This window comes from Rhamphochromis longiceps, linkage group LG8, assembly GCF_057381845.1.
Source record: "Rhamphochromis longiceps isolate RC_006_pf linkage group LG8, R_longiceps_female_GT1.1, whole genome shotgun sequence".
NCBI classification, from domain to species: domain Eukaryota; kingdom Metazoa; phylum Chordata; class Actinopteri; order Cichliformes; family Cichlidae; genus Rhamphochromis; species Rhamphochromis longiceps.
In genome coordinates, this window is record NC_140564.1 from 29,245,917 (window position 1) to 29,264,441 (window position 18,525).

General features: G+C 40.0%; 1 protein-coding gene across 5 annotated transcripts in view; it reads left to right on the forward strand.

The window, feature by feature from the left end:
* The window catches only part of LOC146663957 (leucine zipper putative tumor suppressor 2 homolog), a 46,743-nt gene extending 28,267 nt beyond the window's left edge, over window positions 1-18,476 (forward strand). For 3 of the 5 annotated variants that reach the window (XM_085416934.1, XM_085416936.1, XM_085416937.1), the window contains 5 exons: window positions 11,655-12,194; window positions 12,402-12,998; window positions 13,101-13,223; window positions 13,328-13,474; window positions 14,513-18,476. In XM_085416934.1, the coding sequence (XP_085273060.1) occupies window positions 11,682-12,194; window positions 12,402-12,998; window positions 13,101-13,223; window positions 13,328-13,474; window positions 14,513-15,220 (2,088 nt within the window). In that variant the 5' untranslated portion in view covers window positions 11,655-11,681 and the 3' untranslated portion in view covers window positions 15,221-18,476. Of the gene's footprint in view, window positions 1-6,616; window positions 6,795-6,888; window positions 7,644-11,654; window positions 12,195-12,401; window positions 12,999-13,100; window positions 13,224-13,327; window positions 13,475-14,512 lie in introns of those variants that run through there. The other 2 variants (XM_085416938.1, XM_085416939.1) reach the window with 2 other exon arrangements.
* The last annotated feature ends 49 nt before the right edge of the window (window positions 18,477-18,525 follow it).

The window sequence follows — 18,525 nt, forward strand, 5'->3', positions numbered from 1 at the left end:
TTTTTGGATGGGCTTTTAGAGCCAGAAGTGAGCATATTTGGATGAGATTGTGGCATTTCAAACCAACAGCTAACACTGCCATGCTTGGTTAGCAAGCTGTGTTCATAAACTGTAGGGATGCTTATTGGTGCTAAGTAACAAACTGATTAAACAGAAAACTAGAATTTCACTCACTTGAAGTAAAGCCCAAATGTCTTGGATGGTTTGTAACGCATAGCAAGGCATAATATCAGTCAGATAATTTAACTAAAAATTATGCAAAAGGCGCCAACAGCACGGACACTGCTGAGATCCAGTTCAGTGGAATGGACTGAGGTGAAGTCAAGCAAATGGCTACACCTGTAAATCAAAGTGGCCCCTTACCCATTTGTACAGTTGTTCTGAAGTGGGAAACCAGCCATAGATGTCATTACCGGGCTATAAACATATTTTTAAAGTTGGAGATTTTAACATGGTCATTGGAAGAACTGCAGTTTTTTTGCATTTACAGATTGGCTTCACTTCTCAGCTCCAAGGTTGCTGCTCAGTGTCAGCTACTCCATGATTTATAGTACCTGGTTAAACTCTTACTACGCATTTCAACAATGCAAACTTTGTGCTAATCTGTATACTGTGGTGTACTGACTAGCACAAGCACATGGGTGTGTTGGATATAATTACAGCATATTAATATTTTGTTTAAGAGAGTTGTTATCCTTGTGCTAATCGGTATACAGTAGCCAAATATATGTCTATAAAACAAAATGTTAATACACTCGAAATACATTTATGTAAATAAATTCCACAAGTGTAGTCATGAAGATTTTCTCATTTTTGTAGCTCTAATGGTCTGTATATACATTATATATTAAGTTATAAATTAAACTTAATGCAGATCACATGGGCCGTCCAGTCTATAAAAGCTGATTGGCCAGCTTTTATAGGCGCCTGCAACCTCCACTTACAAACTTTTACTCTGTTTGCATGTTCACACTGAGGCTCCACTCAAGGAGTGGGTTGTAAAGCACCAAAGCAGGCTTACTGACTGCACTCTTTGAAAGCAGAGCACCTGTTTTGTGTCCAGTATGGAGTGAACTCTACACACTTCTAAGTTCTATGTTGTCTCCGTAGTAGACAATATTGAACTGCTCTTTGTGGCTTTTAAGTCTTCATATTTCTGGTATTATTTTCTTTTTTTCTCGTTAGAAATTATAACAACAAAAAATCTACAAAACGGAAGGAGCAAAGATGTTTAGCATTTTGCAAATGCTGGTTTTAATGCCTGAAAGAAACTGAAGTAGATTGGGAGCATTTTCCAAAGGGATGGTTATGATCCAGTCTTTCCCTGAACATAGACTTTACTTGGGAGGACAGCCCAGGTATTTTAATGGCCACCCAAGTATATTTGGGAAATCATTTTAGCGTACATATTTTTATTTTTTTCATTCTTCTGATGCCATTGCTGTGTTTTACTGATGGAGAGTCCCCCCCACATTTATTTTGAAAGTGTAGTCTCTACAAATCAGCTAGCACTGGCCCTTCCCTACCGGTAACAAAAACTTGCTGATTGGAAGTTCCTGTTTCCCTCGGAGAAAGGTCACGGCACCTAAAGCTCCCTATTGTATTTGCACCTTTCCCCCTTCAGCAGCTGCATGTGTGACTCCACAGAGTTAAACTTGCCACAGATTAGAAACTACCCTCTTGTGTTTGCACCTTTAACACCTTTATTCTAAAAACTTGGTGCATTTTTTTTTAGAATAACGTGAATTCCCATTGACTGAACCAAATTCTCAGCCCTAAGCCAGTTTATTGAATCAGTCACCCCTGACAGACTTTGCAGAGCCAATTTAACCTTCTTGCGAAACTCTAAACACATTTTCACTCACTAAAGAACAATTTTGCACAGTAATTCACTTGTAAAGCTTTATGCCAACCACTGGCAGCAGAAGGTAAACACAGCTACAGCACAGGTGTCATTTATTAAACACAACAGCTCAAAATTGTTCACACTTGTTACTAATGGTGTAATTTAACCAAAAATATCCCGGTGAGAGTGCTGTACAGCCAGCTAGGATGAGTTTGAAGGTTGATGCCAGCTGTGGATGGAAGCAATCTCAGAGGGAGAGGAGGAAGACGAGGAAGGTCGAGATCAGTAATTTCAGTTGAAATTTGAGCCACTATGATGTACTTAGAAGTGTTCACTATTGCTTTTTATTTAGCCAGTATAATAGTTTCATGACATTTGCAGTCATTTGACAAGGTGTGATGAGAAAGTGACTTCTTTCAAACGAGATATGCGCTCACCAGACACTTTAGTAGGTACACCTTACTGGTAGTAGTTTGGATCCCCTTTTGCTTCAGAACGGCCTTAATTCTTAATGGCACAGAGTCAGCAAGGTGCTGGAAACATTCCTCAGAGATTCTTGACCATATTGACATGCTAACATTGCACAGTTGCTGCAGACTTGTAAGCTACATAACCCAGTTGCGACTCTTCTGTTCCATCATATCCCAAAGGTGCTCTATTGGAATGAAATCTGTTGACTGTGGAGGTCATCTGAGTTCAGTGAACTTATTGCCATGTTCAAGAAACCACTTTAAGATGATTTGAGCTTGATGACAAGGCGTGTCATTCTGTCATCAGAACGATGCTCAGTTAGTACAAATATCCCCCGCAACATTACTGTTTGAAAATCTGGTTTTATGTTGTTAGTTAACTTAACTTTATAGTTTTTGCTAAAACACATTTCTAAAACCAACATCTAAAGTTAAGTGCCTTTAAGTAACTCTCCTGCTGAGGGTCCCTACTTCCTCTGAATGAATAAAGACCAAAGGATTATTTTAAGGTGGGTCCCAGATTATGTCATTATCATCTCTTGGTGAGGGGTATCTTTTACAATTAAGAGTATATGGTCAATGTTCCTAAAATAAGTTGATCAGATATTTCTGTTGTAGTGAAAAGTGTGTACTTTATAATGCTTTGACTTTTATTTTGTAATATTTTGATCCACATAGCTTTATGCTGAATTATTACATTTTAAAAAGTGCTGCAATTGCAGATTCTCTCTATGCTGCTTCTCCGGTGCTCCATCTATACAAGTAACCCTATAAAACTGTCAGCACTGAAAGCTAGAGGATAAAATCCTGATGCCTCTGTGTGACAGCAGATTTCCTAAGACTGCTACTGTTGCCTGCCGCAATGAAAAATGTCTGATGCGGAAGAAATATTACTCTACATCTCGTCTTGCAACCTGTGGCTTTTGAGTGATGAGACATCAGAAAATGGGTGGCTGCAGACTCGACACGACCCCACACTGACCACTGCTCATGTTTGGTCTCCTCCTCAGCTGGAGTGCCACACATTCCTGCTGCTGGAGGAGTGACTGGCTGACCGAGGGGCATTAAAGCCTTCAAAGCCTTTCCCAGACAAAAACAGTCTGCTCACATTCACAATCAGCTGACACAGTGGACACTGGGGGTGGTTTTAATATTACTTGCATTCCGTGCAGTGTTTTTGTGTGTGCATGTGTGTGCGCACATGGGCCTAAGTGGATGGCTTGACTGGGTGCTGGGCCTCAACAACATTGTATTAGTGATTTCTAAACAAGAGTTGCATGCATTTAATTTGCTAATGTATCATATTAGCTTGCTATTTCAATTCAGCTGTTTTTACACGTCAGAAAATGCCTCAGTACTCTATATCATCTGATATCACATGAGATATCATGTAGTAATATAAAGGTATTTGGCACATTTAATCTACAAGGAAAATGGCAAATTCTGCCCATCCACAGAATATTTGTAAACCATAATATATTAAGTATATTATGTCCATCAGCCCCTCTTTATAGTTGTCACAAACCCTTCCACTACCATTAGCTGTTATTGTCCATTTATCTTCAATTAGGGAAGTGGGAGCATGTGGAAGATTGTAAAAGCTATAGCAGGACTGGAGGCTTTAAGATGCTAAGAAGGGGTCCTGGTCTTCCTGTCAGCCCTATGACCCCCTCCTCCCCTTTTCTTTTCTCTTCCTCCTTCTAATGTTTGAGGCCCCCAGTCACTGTGACAACAAAAGGGAAACTAGGACTGCATGAACATGACGGGGGCTTTAAAAACACTTTGAGACCCCATGTGCCTCGCCTAGAAGAGCGCCTGCATAGTTTTGGTTATCTTGAGGGATTAGAGCTCATTCTGGGGAGACTGAGGGCAACAAATGGACTCAGTGATCAGGAATAAAGACCTGTGGAAACCAAACGTAAGGAGGAGACTGAACTAGAATGTCTTGCCTAGTTGTTGCATAAATATGCAAACTTTTTATTGCAAAAGAAGTATTAAAAAAGGTTTAGGTTTAGTATATAAACAGTTTGCAGTTGGGAGATCTCAAGTATGAGCACATCGTCATCAATCTGTGGCAGTTTAACATTCTTGGGTACTTTTACATAAAGTAAAGCTTTCCCTTGGGTATAGGTTGGACAAACAATAGATGTTGCGCAAAAAACTGGCATTATTTCTCATGACCATCAGGGGGTGACTCCTTCAGCTGCAGAAATTTGTTAGACTGTGTAGAAATCTGAGGAAGAATATCAAGTTTCTCGATTAATCTGTGATTTTTAGGGTTTCAATCAGTAATTTAATGTCTCATTTAATACAACATGATGTTCACTTTTAAAAATTATAATGCCATCTACAGAAACATAAACAAACAAATAAAGTAGGGTATGGTTTAGAGTGCTGCTACCTTGTGATCAGAGCATGATAAAGGTAAATGTTAAAGCAGCACTAGAGAGAAGTGTTTCTCTGCCCTGAAAGATTAATGTATTAAATGCACATTCTTCATGACTATCTTATACAAAAAGATTTATTGAACCACAAAACACTGGCAGCCTTTTTAAGTTAACGATTTTTCTCATACAACTTATTTATTATGAAAATACTAGGTATAAGATGAACAAAGATTGCTATGAATTGTGAGTCATGTAAAGCAACGAGTCAATATGGAGCTTCAAATAATCATATGTCCCCTTTTAAAGTTTTCACAGCAAAAAAGATTTTAAATTTGTGATGCAGCCGGGTGAGTTCACTAACTGGTGCTTTTTAAATCAGCCTGGAGGAATTTTCTCATTGAAATAAGCTGTAGAGTTTGCTGGAGATAATCTTCTGGGGTTTCTTTAATCTCAGTATTAAGAAAGGCAATTTTAGGTTTGAGGCTTTCTTTTTCTAATAGCAGTTACTCAGTCATTCTCATTCCATGCTATTCACATGGGATTATTTGTAATAAATATTGTCATGGATGAATTCGTTTTATCAGTGTATAGAGAAATCACATGAGATTAATCCTCCTGGCTGTGCCTCTGGGGACCGTTAAGTCTGATCCGCAACACCACATGTTGCTCCGGCTGCTATTCATTTACTTTTCCTTCATGCTGACACTGATTGAATTTTTTTTTTGTTTAATGGAGTTTCAATTTGAAAGTCCATTAACTGACTAACCAAAGATGATCAATGGACAGATCCCAGTTGCCCATAAGCTAATGGATTTTTGACTTTCTAATAGCAGCAGAGTGATGTAATGTAATCAATACTTTTCTTGTTAAAGCTGTACCACCTCTAAAAGTTTGCTATGTGAGAGTACCAAGACACACTAAACATATTAACAGACATTGGACTAAAATGCTCTCTCATTTCTTTGCATTTTCACTGTCTACTGAACATACTAACATACAATAGCACCAGGCTTGTCCTAGTCACTTCATAATGAGCCTAAGAAGGGATCAGCCAGGTTTCCACGGTGCTGATTAACATGTGGTAATCACAGTTGAATCACAGCAAAAGCCTTAAGAAACCTGTGAACTTGGTAGGTTGGAAAATGACTTGGCACAGCTGTTTGGCTAGAAACTCTGCAAGCCTACTTCACAATAAGTGTCAACGTTAAAGGTCAAAAGGTTGGTCGAGAGGGTTATAGTTAGTTTATGCAGCCATCCAATTATCCAAAAGGGGTCGGATACAGCAGCTTATCCCAGCTGCTATGGGCTAGTGCTTCACCCATGACGGGTCACCAGTCTTATCACGGGGCTATCACAGAGAGACAGACAACTGTTCACACTCAGCCAATTTACAATCATCAGATAACTTAACATGCATGTCTGTGGACTGTGGGAGAACCAACACAGGCAGAGAGAGAACATGCTAACGCCACACAGAAACCCTTCTTGCTGTGAAGTGACGGTGCTAACCACTACTGTACTACTGTGCATTCTGTTTTAAGTTTTTATTTTATTTTATTATAATTTTCTTTAGCTTTTTTAATATTTATTGCTATTTTTCGCCCAGACCAAGTACAAAAACACTGACCCTCTGATGGGGGTAACCCTAACCCTATATTGTTAACCTGGAAGAACAATTTAATAAGAACAAAAATGGTTACGATCTTAGAGAGTTCATCTTATAAGAAAAAAAAATACAAAATGCCTTGTAATAGATTTAGAACTAGCTGATTTCCATGATCACCGCCTGGGCGGGTAATAATAATTAATCAGCTATAAAATATCAAAATATTTGAGATACAAGTAGATCAGTTTGATCAAATTATAAAAAAGCAAAATACTTTTTTTTTTTGTTTTGTTTTAAAACATGGCAGGTGTCATGATGTGTGGTATGGAGAGGAGCCAGATGCAGGGCTCCTCCTTTATTTGACTTCTCTGGAAACCATCAGGAAGAGCAGAAGTTAAACTAGGAAAACATGACACGCACAAGGGAGCACATCAAGGAACAAAAACAGCACAGAGCTAGACAGGATATATGCTACAGACTCACAGGTGGGTTTTTTTTATTTTTTAAACTGGGGTTTTCTACTTTTATTTTGAAATATATATATTTCTCACGAAAATGCAAAAAACTGATGTGGAAACATTGGCTATTAATAAGCTCCCAAACAATAACACAGAACCATGTTTGTGATGTCAGAAACGGAGATAAAAGTATCCTCCTTTTCCACGTAGCTACATGCAATTCAACTTCTGAACATCTCCCTATTTGGTGTTAGCTTTAAAAAAAAGAAGAAAAAAGTTTTGAGTGACTTAAAACACCGTTTACATTTGGTCGAAAGGCCTGAGGCCTTACTAGGGATTAGAAAACAGGTGGGAAAAGAGACATGGGTGCATGTAAACAACACAGGTGGAGACAGACAGGGAGGGAGGAAACACACACACACACACACTAAACCACACACAGAAACAAAGGACACTGTGAAGGTTAGAATATAAAATCATAACAAGAGTCACAGCAATATCACAGAAAACCCCATAATGGTAAATCATTACAACACCCTTGGACCGCAACGGCTGATTACCAAAAACGTGTGAGTGACGTAGTGAAAACTGAATTCCTGTCATACTTTAAATGACTTCTCTGAAACTTAAGGCGACGACACACCCACAGGTTGGATATCCTGACAGTCTGACTCACTGTGATGATGTTTTTAGTCTACAAGAGGCTCCGTTGTTGGTTTTTGTACACCATGATCTCATCATCAGGCGTCCTGTTGTCCATTGTTCTTCACGCTCGACTGCTGGGCAGCGCCGGGAATAAACTGTTGATATCATAGTCTGTTGTGCCTGCTGTTATAATGTCAACATTTACCACCAGACGTTTGAAGGAGTGAAAAAGTAAGTCTGTCACGCTTTTTAAAAATTGTTCTCTGTGTATTATTGCCTTTACTTAGTAGCTTTAAACACCCACTGCAGAAGTACCACGCCAAGTTCAACCTGTCTCCTCTTCTCAGTGTTTTACCTTTTGTGGTATTATCCACAGTTATGAACTTTTCAGTTGTTCCTAAGGCTGATAAGATGTGTGGAGACAGTAGCCTTTGTTGCTGTCAGGGAAAAATGCCAGCATGTTACAAGGCATTTTACATCTCAAATGAAGAGAGACCCCTTCCTTGTGCTGCCCCATGCCTCAAGCCCTGTTTGTGCTGCTTGGATGGATATAATGAATGGCCTGTCCCTGGCTGTCTGTGTGTGGCCCACCATGGTCTTGTGGGATATTTGTATCCTTCAGTCTACTGTATATCATCTCTGTGTTGTCTGTGTCATAGGCACTGTGAGAAAAATTCCTTGAAAGAAACCCTGTGGGGAGATTTGAATGCTGCAATCACTTCTTGTTAGGTCTTAAAGAAAAACATGCCAGTTCAGCTCATTTCTTTAGTTGCTGAATAAGATCAGTAAATATTATAGCAACAGGTTTTGACACAGCTATTTGAAAACACTATTAACGAAGCCTTTGATAGAAAAATGCTATGATTATCATGTTTTGCTAGTTTGCACTCAGACAGTGACTGATTTTTGTCTTTAAGTACTTAAGATTCGACTTGATTTTATAAGGCTTAATATAAGACCTTGCCCTTACTATGACAGTTATAATTGAAGAGTCAGTCAGTGCTTCACACCAAATAAGATGAAATGACTTTAGAGGGGAACATGCAGTTGCAGTTTTCATCTACTTGCTCAGCCTCCTGATCCTGAGACCCTCTTTGAGCAAGGGCCTACAAGGTTTTTGAGAAACTTCTTAAAGGATATGCTGAAACTTTAACCATAACATGTGAACACTTGTGTCGTTTCTCCATTTCACAGCCTTGAGCTTCAGTTGAGAGTGTGAAAAAAATCACTATATTAAAAATTGTTTTGATATAGAAGGAATTATGGTAAGAAAGTAAGTGCGCTCCAGCTTGCTTTAACCAACCTATGGGCTCAAAATGTGGTCATAAATATTTTGTACTTGTAAAAAAGATTTGTATGTGTAAAAAAGATTTGTGTGTGCGTAAAAAAGATTTGTATGTGTAAAAAAGATTTGTATGTGTAAAAAGAATTTGTGTGTGCGTAAAAAAGATTTGTATGTGTAAAAAAGATTTGTATGTGTAAAAAAGATTTGTGTGTGCGTAAAAAAGATTTGTATGTGTAAAAAAGATTTGTGTGTGCGTAAAAAAGATTTGTATGTGTAAAAAAGATTTGTATGTGTAAAAAAGATTTGTATGTGTAAAAAAGATTTGTGTGTGGACTTAGAAAAAAAACCCCTGCAAGTTACAAGTACGGATTTTTGACCCTATTTTTCTACCCTTCATCTGATTGGTCAATGTCATGTCAATCACACATGTAACAATCCAATCAGAGAACAGATGGGTTAGGCTGTCAGAGGGGCGCTTTTTTGAACTGCAGGTCCTTGAAGGGTGATACCGTTTGAAGCTGGAGGATCGCTATATAAATATCCGATAGCAGCTAGGTCCCCTAACTTTCAGTAGCTGTTGAAAGGAAAAAGTTGTGGTATATCAGTGGTTAGAAATAACATTATTACTTTAGGATTAGTTTAACACAAAGTCAGGGCTGACCCAGGACCATTACTGTGAGTCACAGTGCGCAGCATAAAAGTCCTTTCACATCGGATGCAGGATACGCTGCTAATGCTAACTGCTAACTAAAAGCAAAGGATCCAGAATTTGTTACGCTGGCTGCTGGGCTCTGTGGGTTTTTGCAGCTGCTCTACCTGTACTAGATGCACCTGCTCCTTGTCTTTTCTATCTCTGACTTTATATCCTCTACAAGAGTTTGTTTTTTTTGCTAGTTCTTCAAATGTTCAATAAAAACATGTATGCTAATTCATAACGAAGAAAGCTTTGTAATGAAGACTGTCATTTCCAAAACACTGCCCGCCCCCACCCCGCGGTCCGCAGCGCTGTTGAAAAGGCTGTGGAAGTCCCTGTATTAAACACGTAGACCTGTGACATAAAAATCACCAAACTCGGACAACCACAGACTGTTTTCCTTCGTGGTGATGAAGGAAAACGCTGGGTTGGCATGTAAAAGGGCATTTATTCCCTTCAAAGACCTGCAGTTCAAAAAAAGCGCCCCTCGACAGCCAAACCCATCTGTTCTCTGATTGGATTGTTACATTTGTGATTGACATGACATTGACCAATCAGATGAAGGGTAGAAAAATAGGGTCAAAAATCTGTACTTGTAACTTGCAGGGGTTTTTTTTCTAAGTCCACACACAAATCTTTTTTACACATACAAATCTTTTTTACGCACACACAAATCTTTTTTACACATACAAATCTTTTTTACGCACACACAAATCTTTTTTACACATACAAATCTTTTTTACGCACACACAAATCTTTTTTACGCACACACAAATCTTTTTTACACATACAAATCTTTTTTACGCACACACAAATTCTTTTTACACATACAAATCTTTTTTACGCACACACAAATCTTTTTTACACATACAAATCTTTTTTACAAGTACAAAATATTTATGACCACATTTTGAGCCCATACCAGCCACCTATATTACATGGTGGAAACTTACCCCCCAGAAAAGTACTCTTTGAAGTTTTCTTCAGTGAATGATCAAATATACATGTCTCTATTCATCTACGTCATAGACATGAAACTGGTGCAGATATGCTGTTGGTTACATAAAAATCTCACTGAACAAAAGTCTGATTTTAGCTTCAGATTGTGACACTTGGAGTCGGTGTAAAATTGATTTGGCTGCAGATTTTAAAAGGTTAAATGTGATTATCAGCTGTGAAAATTTCAAGTGGATAATTCCTGTTTTTATTAAGTAATGAGGGCAAAAATAATGTGAATTAAGAAGTGCAAAATTTAGATCCACTCCTATGTAGTTGAGTGATTGTAAATCATTAAATATTCATAGTATAAAGGTTAAATTATGCATGGCAAAAAATTAAAGCATGAAGCATCTGATGGAAATGTTTTAAGATTTAACAGATTTTTCTATAAGGAATCACCTATGAAGGGCTTTCAGAGGACTTGAGACTTACTCTTAAGCCAAAACAATGTTTTCATGGTGCAGCAAATGGATAACTGGAGCTCCACAGGATGACAGTTGTTAATTTTGATTCATTTACATATTTTATTAACCTATTTGGCATTGGTTTGTTTTTGCCCTAGCACTCATCGTTGTTTTAGTGTGGGGGGGAAAAATATTTTCTCCAGTTTTGTACTTCAGTCTTGTTCCGTTTGGACGAACTTTGGAGTGAGATGTCAACAGATAAAGTGGCCTAGCATTGCCAGTCATGTGGACTCTGTATAGATCTGTTATGAAGTGTGAGATGAATTTGAAGGTTGATGTCCTGGTAAATCTACTGTCACCTTGAAAGACAGATTGTGGATACAAGCAACTGAAATGTCCTTCCTCTGACGGGTGACTGAGGAGTTTGGTCATTTGGGAGCGGTACAGAGTAGATGATACTGTGCATTGAAAGGAGCCAGTTTGAGTGGTTTGGCCTCCTGGACACCTCATAGTGAGCTTTTCTTGGGCGGGTCTCACTGGGAGGTGACTGAGTGGATAGATTACACCTCTTGGCTACTTGGAAGAGATGGAGGAGTTGGCGAGGGAGAGCGAGGTCTTTGACTTGCGCTCATTTCTAGCTCCTATTAGAATGATTTTATCCTGAGAACAGAGTAATGATTCTTCTCTATTTGAAATCATACAGGGATTTCTTGAACATAAAGTATGCTGATGTAGTTATTTTGAAGTTTGGGACAGATTTATTATGAGTGTCCCTCTTTGAAACCGTCCCCATGACAGGGGAAAAAAGGAACGCTATCAGTCTGTCACTATTTAACACATTCACATTTGTTCTTTTTCAGCACGAGTGACCTCTCTGAGCTGCCACCATGGCCCTGGTTCAGCCTCTACCTGTATCTGCTGAGCCCCACACCCCAAGCCTGAGTGGAGGAGCTCGCAGACGACACCCTTCTGCCCCTTCCCCCCCCATCAACGCGCCACTGGCCACTCTGGATCCTATGGGTTCTGTCGGTAGCCTCATCACCACCCACCCTGGTCCCTACCAGGACCATCGCCCAATTGTTGAGCTGGGAGCCAGAGTTCGACGGCCCACACCAGGAGTTTCCCGCGTGGACTCCGAGTCGCCCCAACAGGATCTGTTACTGCAAAGCATTCCCCCAGTCAAGAAACAGAACTCCACGATGTCCAGCAGAGGGCTGGAGAAGGAGACTGGGAACGGGAACTACACGTATCTGAATGAGGACTACATAGGTGACTGGAATGACAGTCATGTGACACCTGGCAGCCCAGGAAGTGAAGTAGACGAGATTAAAGAAGGATTAAATGGAAATATTGGAGGACCTCCTCCTAAACTGATCCCAGTGTCAGGAAAACTTGAGAAGGTGAGTGTGTGAGGCTCCACAGTGCATACCATATATGTGGTCCATATCATTCAGTTTTGTCCGCCCTATAAAGACTCCATTTCCCAGAAGCAGGGCCTGTGTCACATAAAACATATTTTAACTACTTATTCACAGCTTTGTTTAGGCTTAATTTTGCTTTGTAAAGCTTTAGATTATATCAAATTCACTCTTTTTACTTTTTACTAGAATATGGAGAAAACAGTGCTGCGGCCCACTGCCTTCAAACCCGTCATTCCCAAGAGCCGCTCCTCGATGCAGTATCTCTCGCCTCGCCATTGTGCCAATGCGCCAGAAAGCCAAAACAACCTGAACCTGCTCAGCCCCACCCACAGAGATGTGTCGCCCTCCTGCTCTGAGAAGCGTAGCTCCTATAGTGGTGGGCGTAACGCCGCTGGTGGTAACAGCCAGTCTTGCTCATTATCAGACTCTGGACGCAATTCCCTCTCTAGCCTGCCGCCTTACAGTGCTGCCAGCTACAACCTGCCATCGGGGGAGGCTTCCGCTGGCCACCTAGAGCCCATGAAGAGCGCCCCGCCAGTGACTGTACATGGACACTCCAACTCAGACAGCGGGCGATCCTCCTCCAGTAAGAGCACAGGCTCTGGGTCGATAAGTGGGCGGGGGCAGCCTCTGTCTGACAGCGGGTCTGGTGGGCGTTCTCCTGGCCCTGTGGAAGGCTATGAGGGGGTGGTAAGGGATCTAGAGGACAAACTGAGGGAGAGAGAGCTGGAGCTGCAGCAACTCAGAGACAATCTGGATGAGAATGAAGCTGCAATATGTCAGGTGAGACCTCCAAACAAAATATCCAAGCAGGACATTTGCTTTATCTAAACTTACACAGATCTGAACTTTGACCTCTCTGCCACTGGTTGTTCTGCTTTACAGGTTTATGAGGAGAAGCAGAAGCGCTTTGAGCTGGAACTGGAGGAGCTGAGGCAGGGCTGTGCCACCAGGATGCAGGTTGCCTCTCAGAAAGCCCAGCGTGCACAGCAGGTGCTTCAGCTGCAGGTTAGAACCTCAGACAAGAATATTCAGTGCTGGCTTTTGAAAACAAAGCATTGTTTTAAGTGTATCGCTCTCTCTCTCTCTCTTTTTTCTTTTTATGGCTGCAGGTTTTCCAGCTCCAGCAGGAGAAGAAGAAACTTCAGGAGGACTTTGCTCAGCTTCTGAAGGAGAGGGAGCAGCTTGAGGAGCGCTGCACCTCGTATGAGCATGAGAAGATCCAGCTGGGCCCTCGACTCGAGGAGACCAAGTGGGAGGTGAGCGGATGTTCTTTAAACTCTTATATAATGTAGTAATAAGTACATGAAATACATTTGAGTTTTAAAGTGTATTATTGTGCCCTTTTAGTGATTTTTTTTTTTTGTGCCACGTCTCATTCTTCATTAAACTCATCACTGCTATAAGAGCTGTGCAAATCAAATCACTAATTTAATGTCTTGCTGTAATCGTGAATGAAATGAAATTAATGTCATCCAATGAATTTTAGTGATAACAAAAAAATACTTTAAAAAAAAGGCTTCTTTTAAAGAAAAATATCCAATATTTTATAAGAAAAAGTTCAGTCAGTTCAAAACGTAAAAGTAACTATTTCATGGTTTATATTAATTATTCTGACTGATTTTGTGTAAAATACAAATCCTTTCTAAAGTTCAAAGCAGTCTCCACACCTTCTTAACGATTCTGCAACATTTTAGTGTATTATTATTCTAAAAAGCGCTATATACTTAATATTTGTACTTAATTTTGGATCTAAAATAATTACCTGCACACACAAACGTTAGCCTCTCAGACTGAAAACTGTTTGGTTGTATTTTATGACATTTTCTTCAAGAGAGAGTTTCTGAAATGAACCATTTTCACTCTTTTCTGACATTTAATTACTGATCAAATCGATTGTCTGCATAAATAAATGTCAGTTTGATTGATAATGGGAATCATTGCACTTATTTGTTTAAGTAAGATTGTTTAAGAGCTTGGGTATTGTATTAAAAATTTCCATCTGGAAAACCAACTAGTGACAAGCTGCAAACCTTTAAAGTCAAACTTTTTACCTCTATGGATGAGGTCTACCTCATTAAATCTGTAAATAAGACAGTAAATAAAAACCACCAAACAGCAGGTCAGTGACACAAATGTTATTTAGCCTTCTCTAAAATCTTTCATCTATAAAGCACAACAACTCCTTTATCCATTTTAGTAGTAGTAGTAGTACCATCTAACCTTCAAAACCAACAGAGCTCTTTGTCGACACTTCATTGACTGAATTTCCCTCCTAAATGCTTCTCTCCACTCAGGTCTGTCAGAAGTCTGGGGAAATCTCGTTGCTGAAGCAGCAGTTGAAGGAAGTGCAGAGTGAGTTAGCTCAGCGTGTGGGGGAGATCGTCTCACTGCGGGGTCAACTCAGGGAGACTCGTGGCGAGCTGACCAACACCCAGGTGCTGCTCCAGGAGGCCCACGGCACCATCCGAACTCGAACACTGGAGCTGGAGGTGTGTGAAAATGAGCTTCAGCGTCGCAAGAGCGAAGCAGAGCTACTCAGAGAAAAGGTAGGACGCCTGGAGGGGGAAATGGCTCATCTCCGAGATGCTCTGGTCAATCAAGGCCCGGGAAACAGACAGTGTCAGGTGTTTCAGGAAGCCGAGGAGCAGCTGCTCGCCTACGAGAGCGACGAAGCGAAGGCTCAGCGGCAGAGCAACACCGAGGCGCTGCAGAGCATGAAGGTGCAGATGGACAGGATGAGATCCGAGTTAGCTTTTGAGCGTCAAAAAGCTGAGCAGCAACTGGGAAGCTTTGAGGAGGAGCGCAAGATATGGCAGGAGGAAAAGGACAAAGTAATTCGCTACCAGAAGCAGCTGCAGCAGAACTATGTGCAGATGTATCGCAGGAACCGAGAGCTGGAGCAGCTCCTGCAGGAGCTCAGTTTGGAACTGGAAAGCAGAGATGATGATGAGGGCAGCGGCAATGAGATCAACTTTGATGAAATTGCCGCAACAGAAATTTGACCCTCGTATCTGTCCTTTGATTGTGTTTCTTTTTTTTCTTTTTTTTAAAATTTTGCACTACTGTAAGCTAATTGTCTTTCCTCCTTCATGTTCAGACAAGCATAAAAGTACTTAAAATGTAAAAAAAAAGTGGTGTTTCACACCTGCACCGCTTGATTTCTGCTTCATTGGTCTGGTCTACAAGTCTCACTTTAAAGCCACTGACCTTTAATTAGTTGTTAGCCCTCCACCTCAATCCTTTGCCCTTCTATTAATGTCTGTTAGTATTAACACCGACCAGATATAAGCATACTAGCCCTGGTCCTCTCACGCTTTTCAAAGTTCGTGGGAGATTTTGTTTGTGGGTGACTCACTTCTCTCATTCTCTCAACCTTTCGCTATCCTCCCCCTGTGTTGGTTATGACTCCACCTTCCCTGCTGGCTTTAGCACTCCCACTCTGTGTTAGTAGTCAGCTCTCATTAGTGCAGTTCATTTAGACGGAGCCCACGCTGTCGTCAGTGATTGTGGGATACCACACAATCAGGATGTCATGATAAGAGTGAGTGAATCAGAGCCTGGTGCTAATCGCTGACAGGTCTATCTTGTTGTTTTCCTCAGAACTAGTCAAGCTTTTATGCTAACTGTTCATGACCAACAAGTAAACTGTTGATCGTTCTCTACTTATTTTCACTGTAGCAACAAAAAACAAAACCCTAGTTTTTTTGTTGCCCAAATATGTTGTTTCTGGACATGTAATGATCTTGGAAAACAAACTTAAGGCTTCTTAAAAATGCACTCTGATAGTTTGGAAATACAAAGTGGACTATTAGTCTTTATTTATTTTATTTTATTTTTTCACATTTATACTATTACAAGGTGGATGCTCATATTAAAAATGGCCAATTAAAAAAAATCTAAAAAAAAAATTAGGTCAGCATTTGAGCAAGTAATCCCTGTGAGCCAAAAGCTCTGGCTTTTTAAAGTGCATGTCCTTAATATAGTCATATCTGGCACACATCAGCCCCAGCCACCTACTGTTCACACCTTCTGTTAGCGGTGGGCAGCCAATCAAAAGATCGCTTAGAGCTGCCTTAAGGCCCAGTATGAGATATTTGACAAGTATAACCCCAGGATTAACACTCGGTACAGCTGGAGCTGATTGCATCCACTTAAGACAATGCTTGTAGTTTCACCATGCTGCGTTCTGGTGTGATTTGAAGGTTCGCAAGGAATGGCAAAAAATTGTCAGAATTGACAGAGACATTCAACCAGTGTACTCCCCAGAGCTCGTAATGTGCACAATAGGTTCCCCTTATCCCTAAATTAATGGAGAGGGTGGAAGCCGTGTCATCAACATCTGTCTAGTCTTAATTCACAGTATTTAACAATGCCTGGAACAAATATTACTTTAACACCACTACACATATCAGCTTTAAGCTCGCACAGACACAAACATCTGTGCCACAGTTATCTCAAGATTGGATTAAATAACTCTCCCGGAGAGTAGCAGCAGAACATGAGGATAAAATCTTCCAAAACCTTAACAGGACAGTAACTTCATGATATCATTGCTTTAAAGATGATATTTACCAAAAAACATTAATGTCCCAAATCACTTCCTGTTTACTGTTCGATTTATAGTTTTTCTGCACCATACAGTGGCTTTAATTTCCAGATACGGAACAAAAACGATCTCCATGTCATGTTTACCTCTTTCTGTTACCAGTGCTGTAGTACAGTCAGTCACATCTTATTCAAATCTACGCTAAAAAGTGTGCTCACTCTTAGTAAAATGCTGAGCATGTGTTTTACGGGTGAGAAATAGCCCAGGACTCTGAAACTGAAGCAGCAAAATGGAGATTAGCCATGATTTATTTACTTATGTACACCTGTGCATAATCGTCTTGCTGTTTTTGCAAAAGCTAGACTGTCTTCATTTTGTTAGTGTTTGGTGGAAACACCGTTAACTTCTCCCTTAAGTTTAGGATCAAACTATTTTGGCTTTAAAGAAATATGACATCAGGACAATATGGATGATAATTTTGTCTGGTAATAAATCAAGCGCACCCCTGTCCTTTACAGCAGTGCAACTTCACTTCTATCCTAAAACCGAAAACAAATTCACCATTCAGTTCAGCTTGAACTAAATGGAGAGAGACAAACAAGAGTCTTTGGTCAACAAGCTCTAACTCCAGAACATGTTTGAAGTGAAAGGATCATCAGTGTTTGCCTGCAAACAGGATCTCTGAGGGTTTCTCATCTGGTCCTCTTTCAGTGATGGTTAACCGGATGTTTGCTGGTTATCTGCTACTGCTCTCCCTCTGGTCCAAAGAGGAGCAGCAGTTTTTGTAAGTTTAACTTAAAATGCACCAACTAGCCTGAAGGTCAAGGAAATCCCATGTGAAAAGCCCCCTTTTTTTTTTAGGTTTAGCAAATTCACGGTTTTAAATCATCAATAATCATGTTAAATAATCAGGATTGCAAGATTTTGTCGAAAATTATCATGATTGTGGCTTTTGCCTAAATCGAGCAGCCTTATTTTGTGGTTGTGGACCTGCTGCTGAGCATGCAGAAGTAAATAAGGGAGAGGTTGTCAGTGTTGGGAATTAGATGCAGTGTTTTGGATCTCCTCAAACATCCAGATATTAAAGGGAAATCATAATGCCTAATTTCTTATATCACACAGTATATTGTGACTGTTTTTCCCCTTTATCATTGTTTTGTTTTTTAATCATAATTGGAGAAACTACTCTCAAAGAGGTCGTCGTTTTTCTGTGTGGATAAAGTGTTATGAACGTTTCCGTATTACTCATCGCTGAAATGGCGAGCTCTTGTACCAAGTGACGTTTTCGTTTAAAGTCAAACTAATTTTCCACCGACTGCTTGAATCTGTTTATTTACGCCCCTGTACCACAGGAGGAGACGCGTCCTGTTCCTCTCTCACTGCTGAGTGAATCATTATTATCCTCCATTATTATGTAAATAAACCTCACTTGTCCATAACATGATAAAGTTTTCTTCCAGAGATGTGTTCATCTCACAATAAAAGCATAGCCACTGTGAATAGACCAAAGCAATGTCCCACGTTCTATATTTTGCTCCTACAGATATGATGCCTGTATATTACTGTTTGTGTAGATGTTTGTTTTGGTTCCTCAGTATAATTTTATAATCCACAATATTTGTATGAAAACATTAAATGTATATTTTCATGCTGTACATTTCTTGAACAAACCCACTCTGGTTTTAATAATAAAAAAAGAGACAAAAGTTTAACAGATGTGTCAGTTTGTATTTATTACACCAGGTCTTTCCTCCATGTACA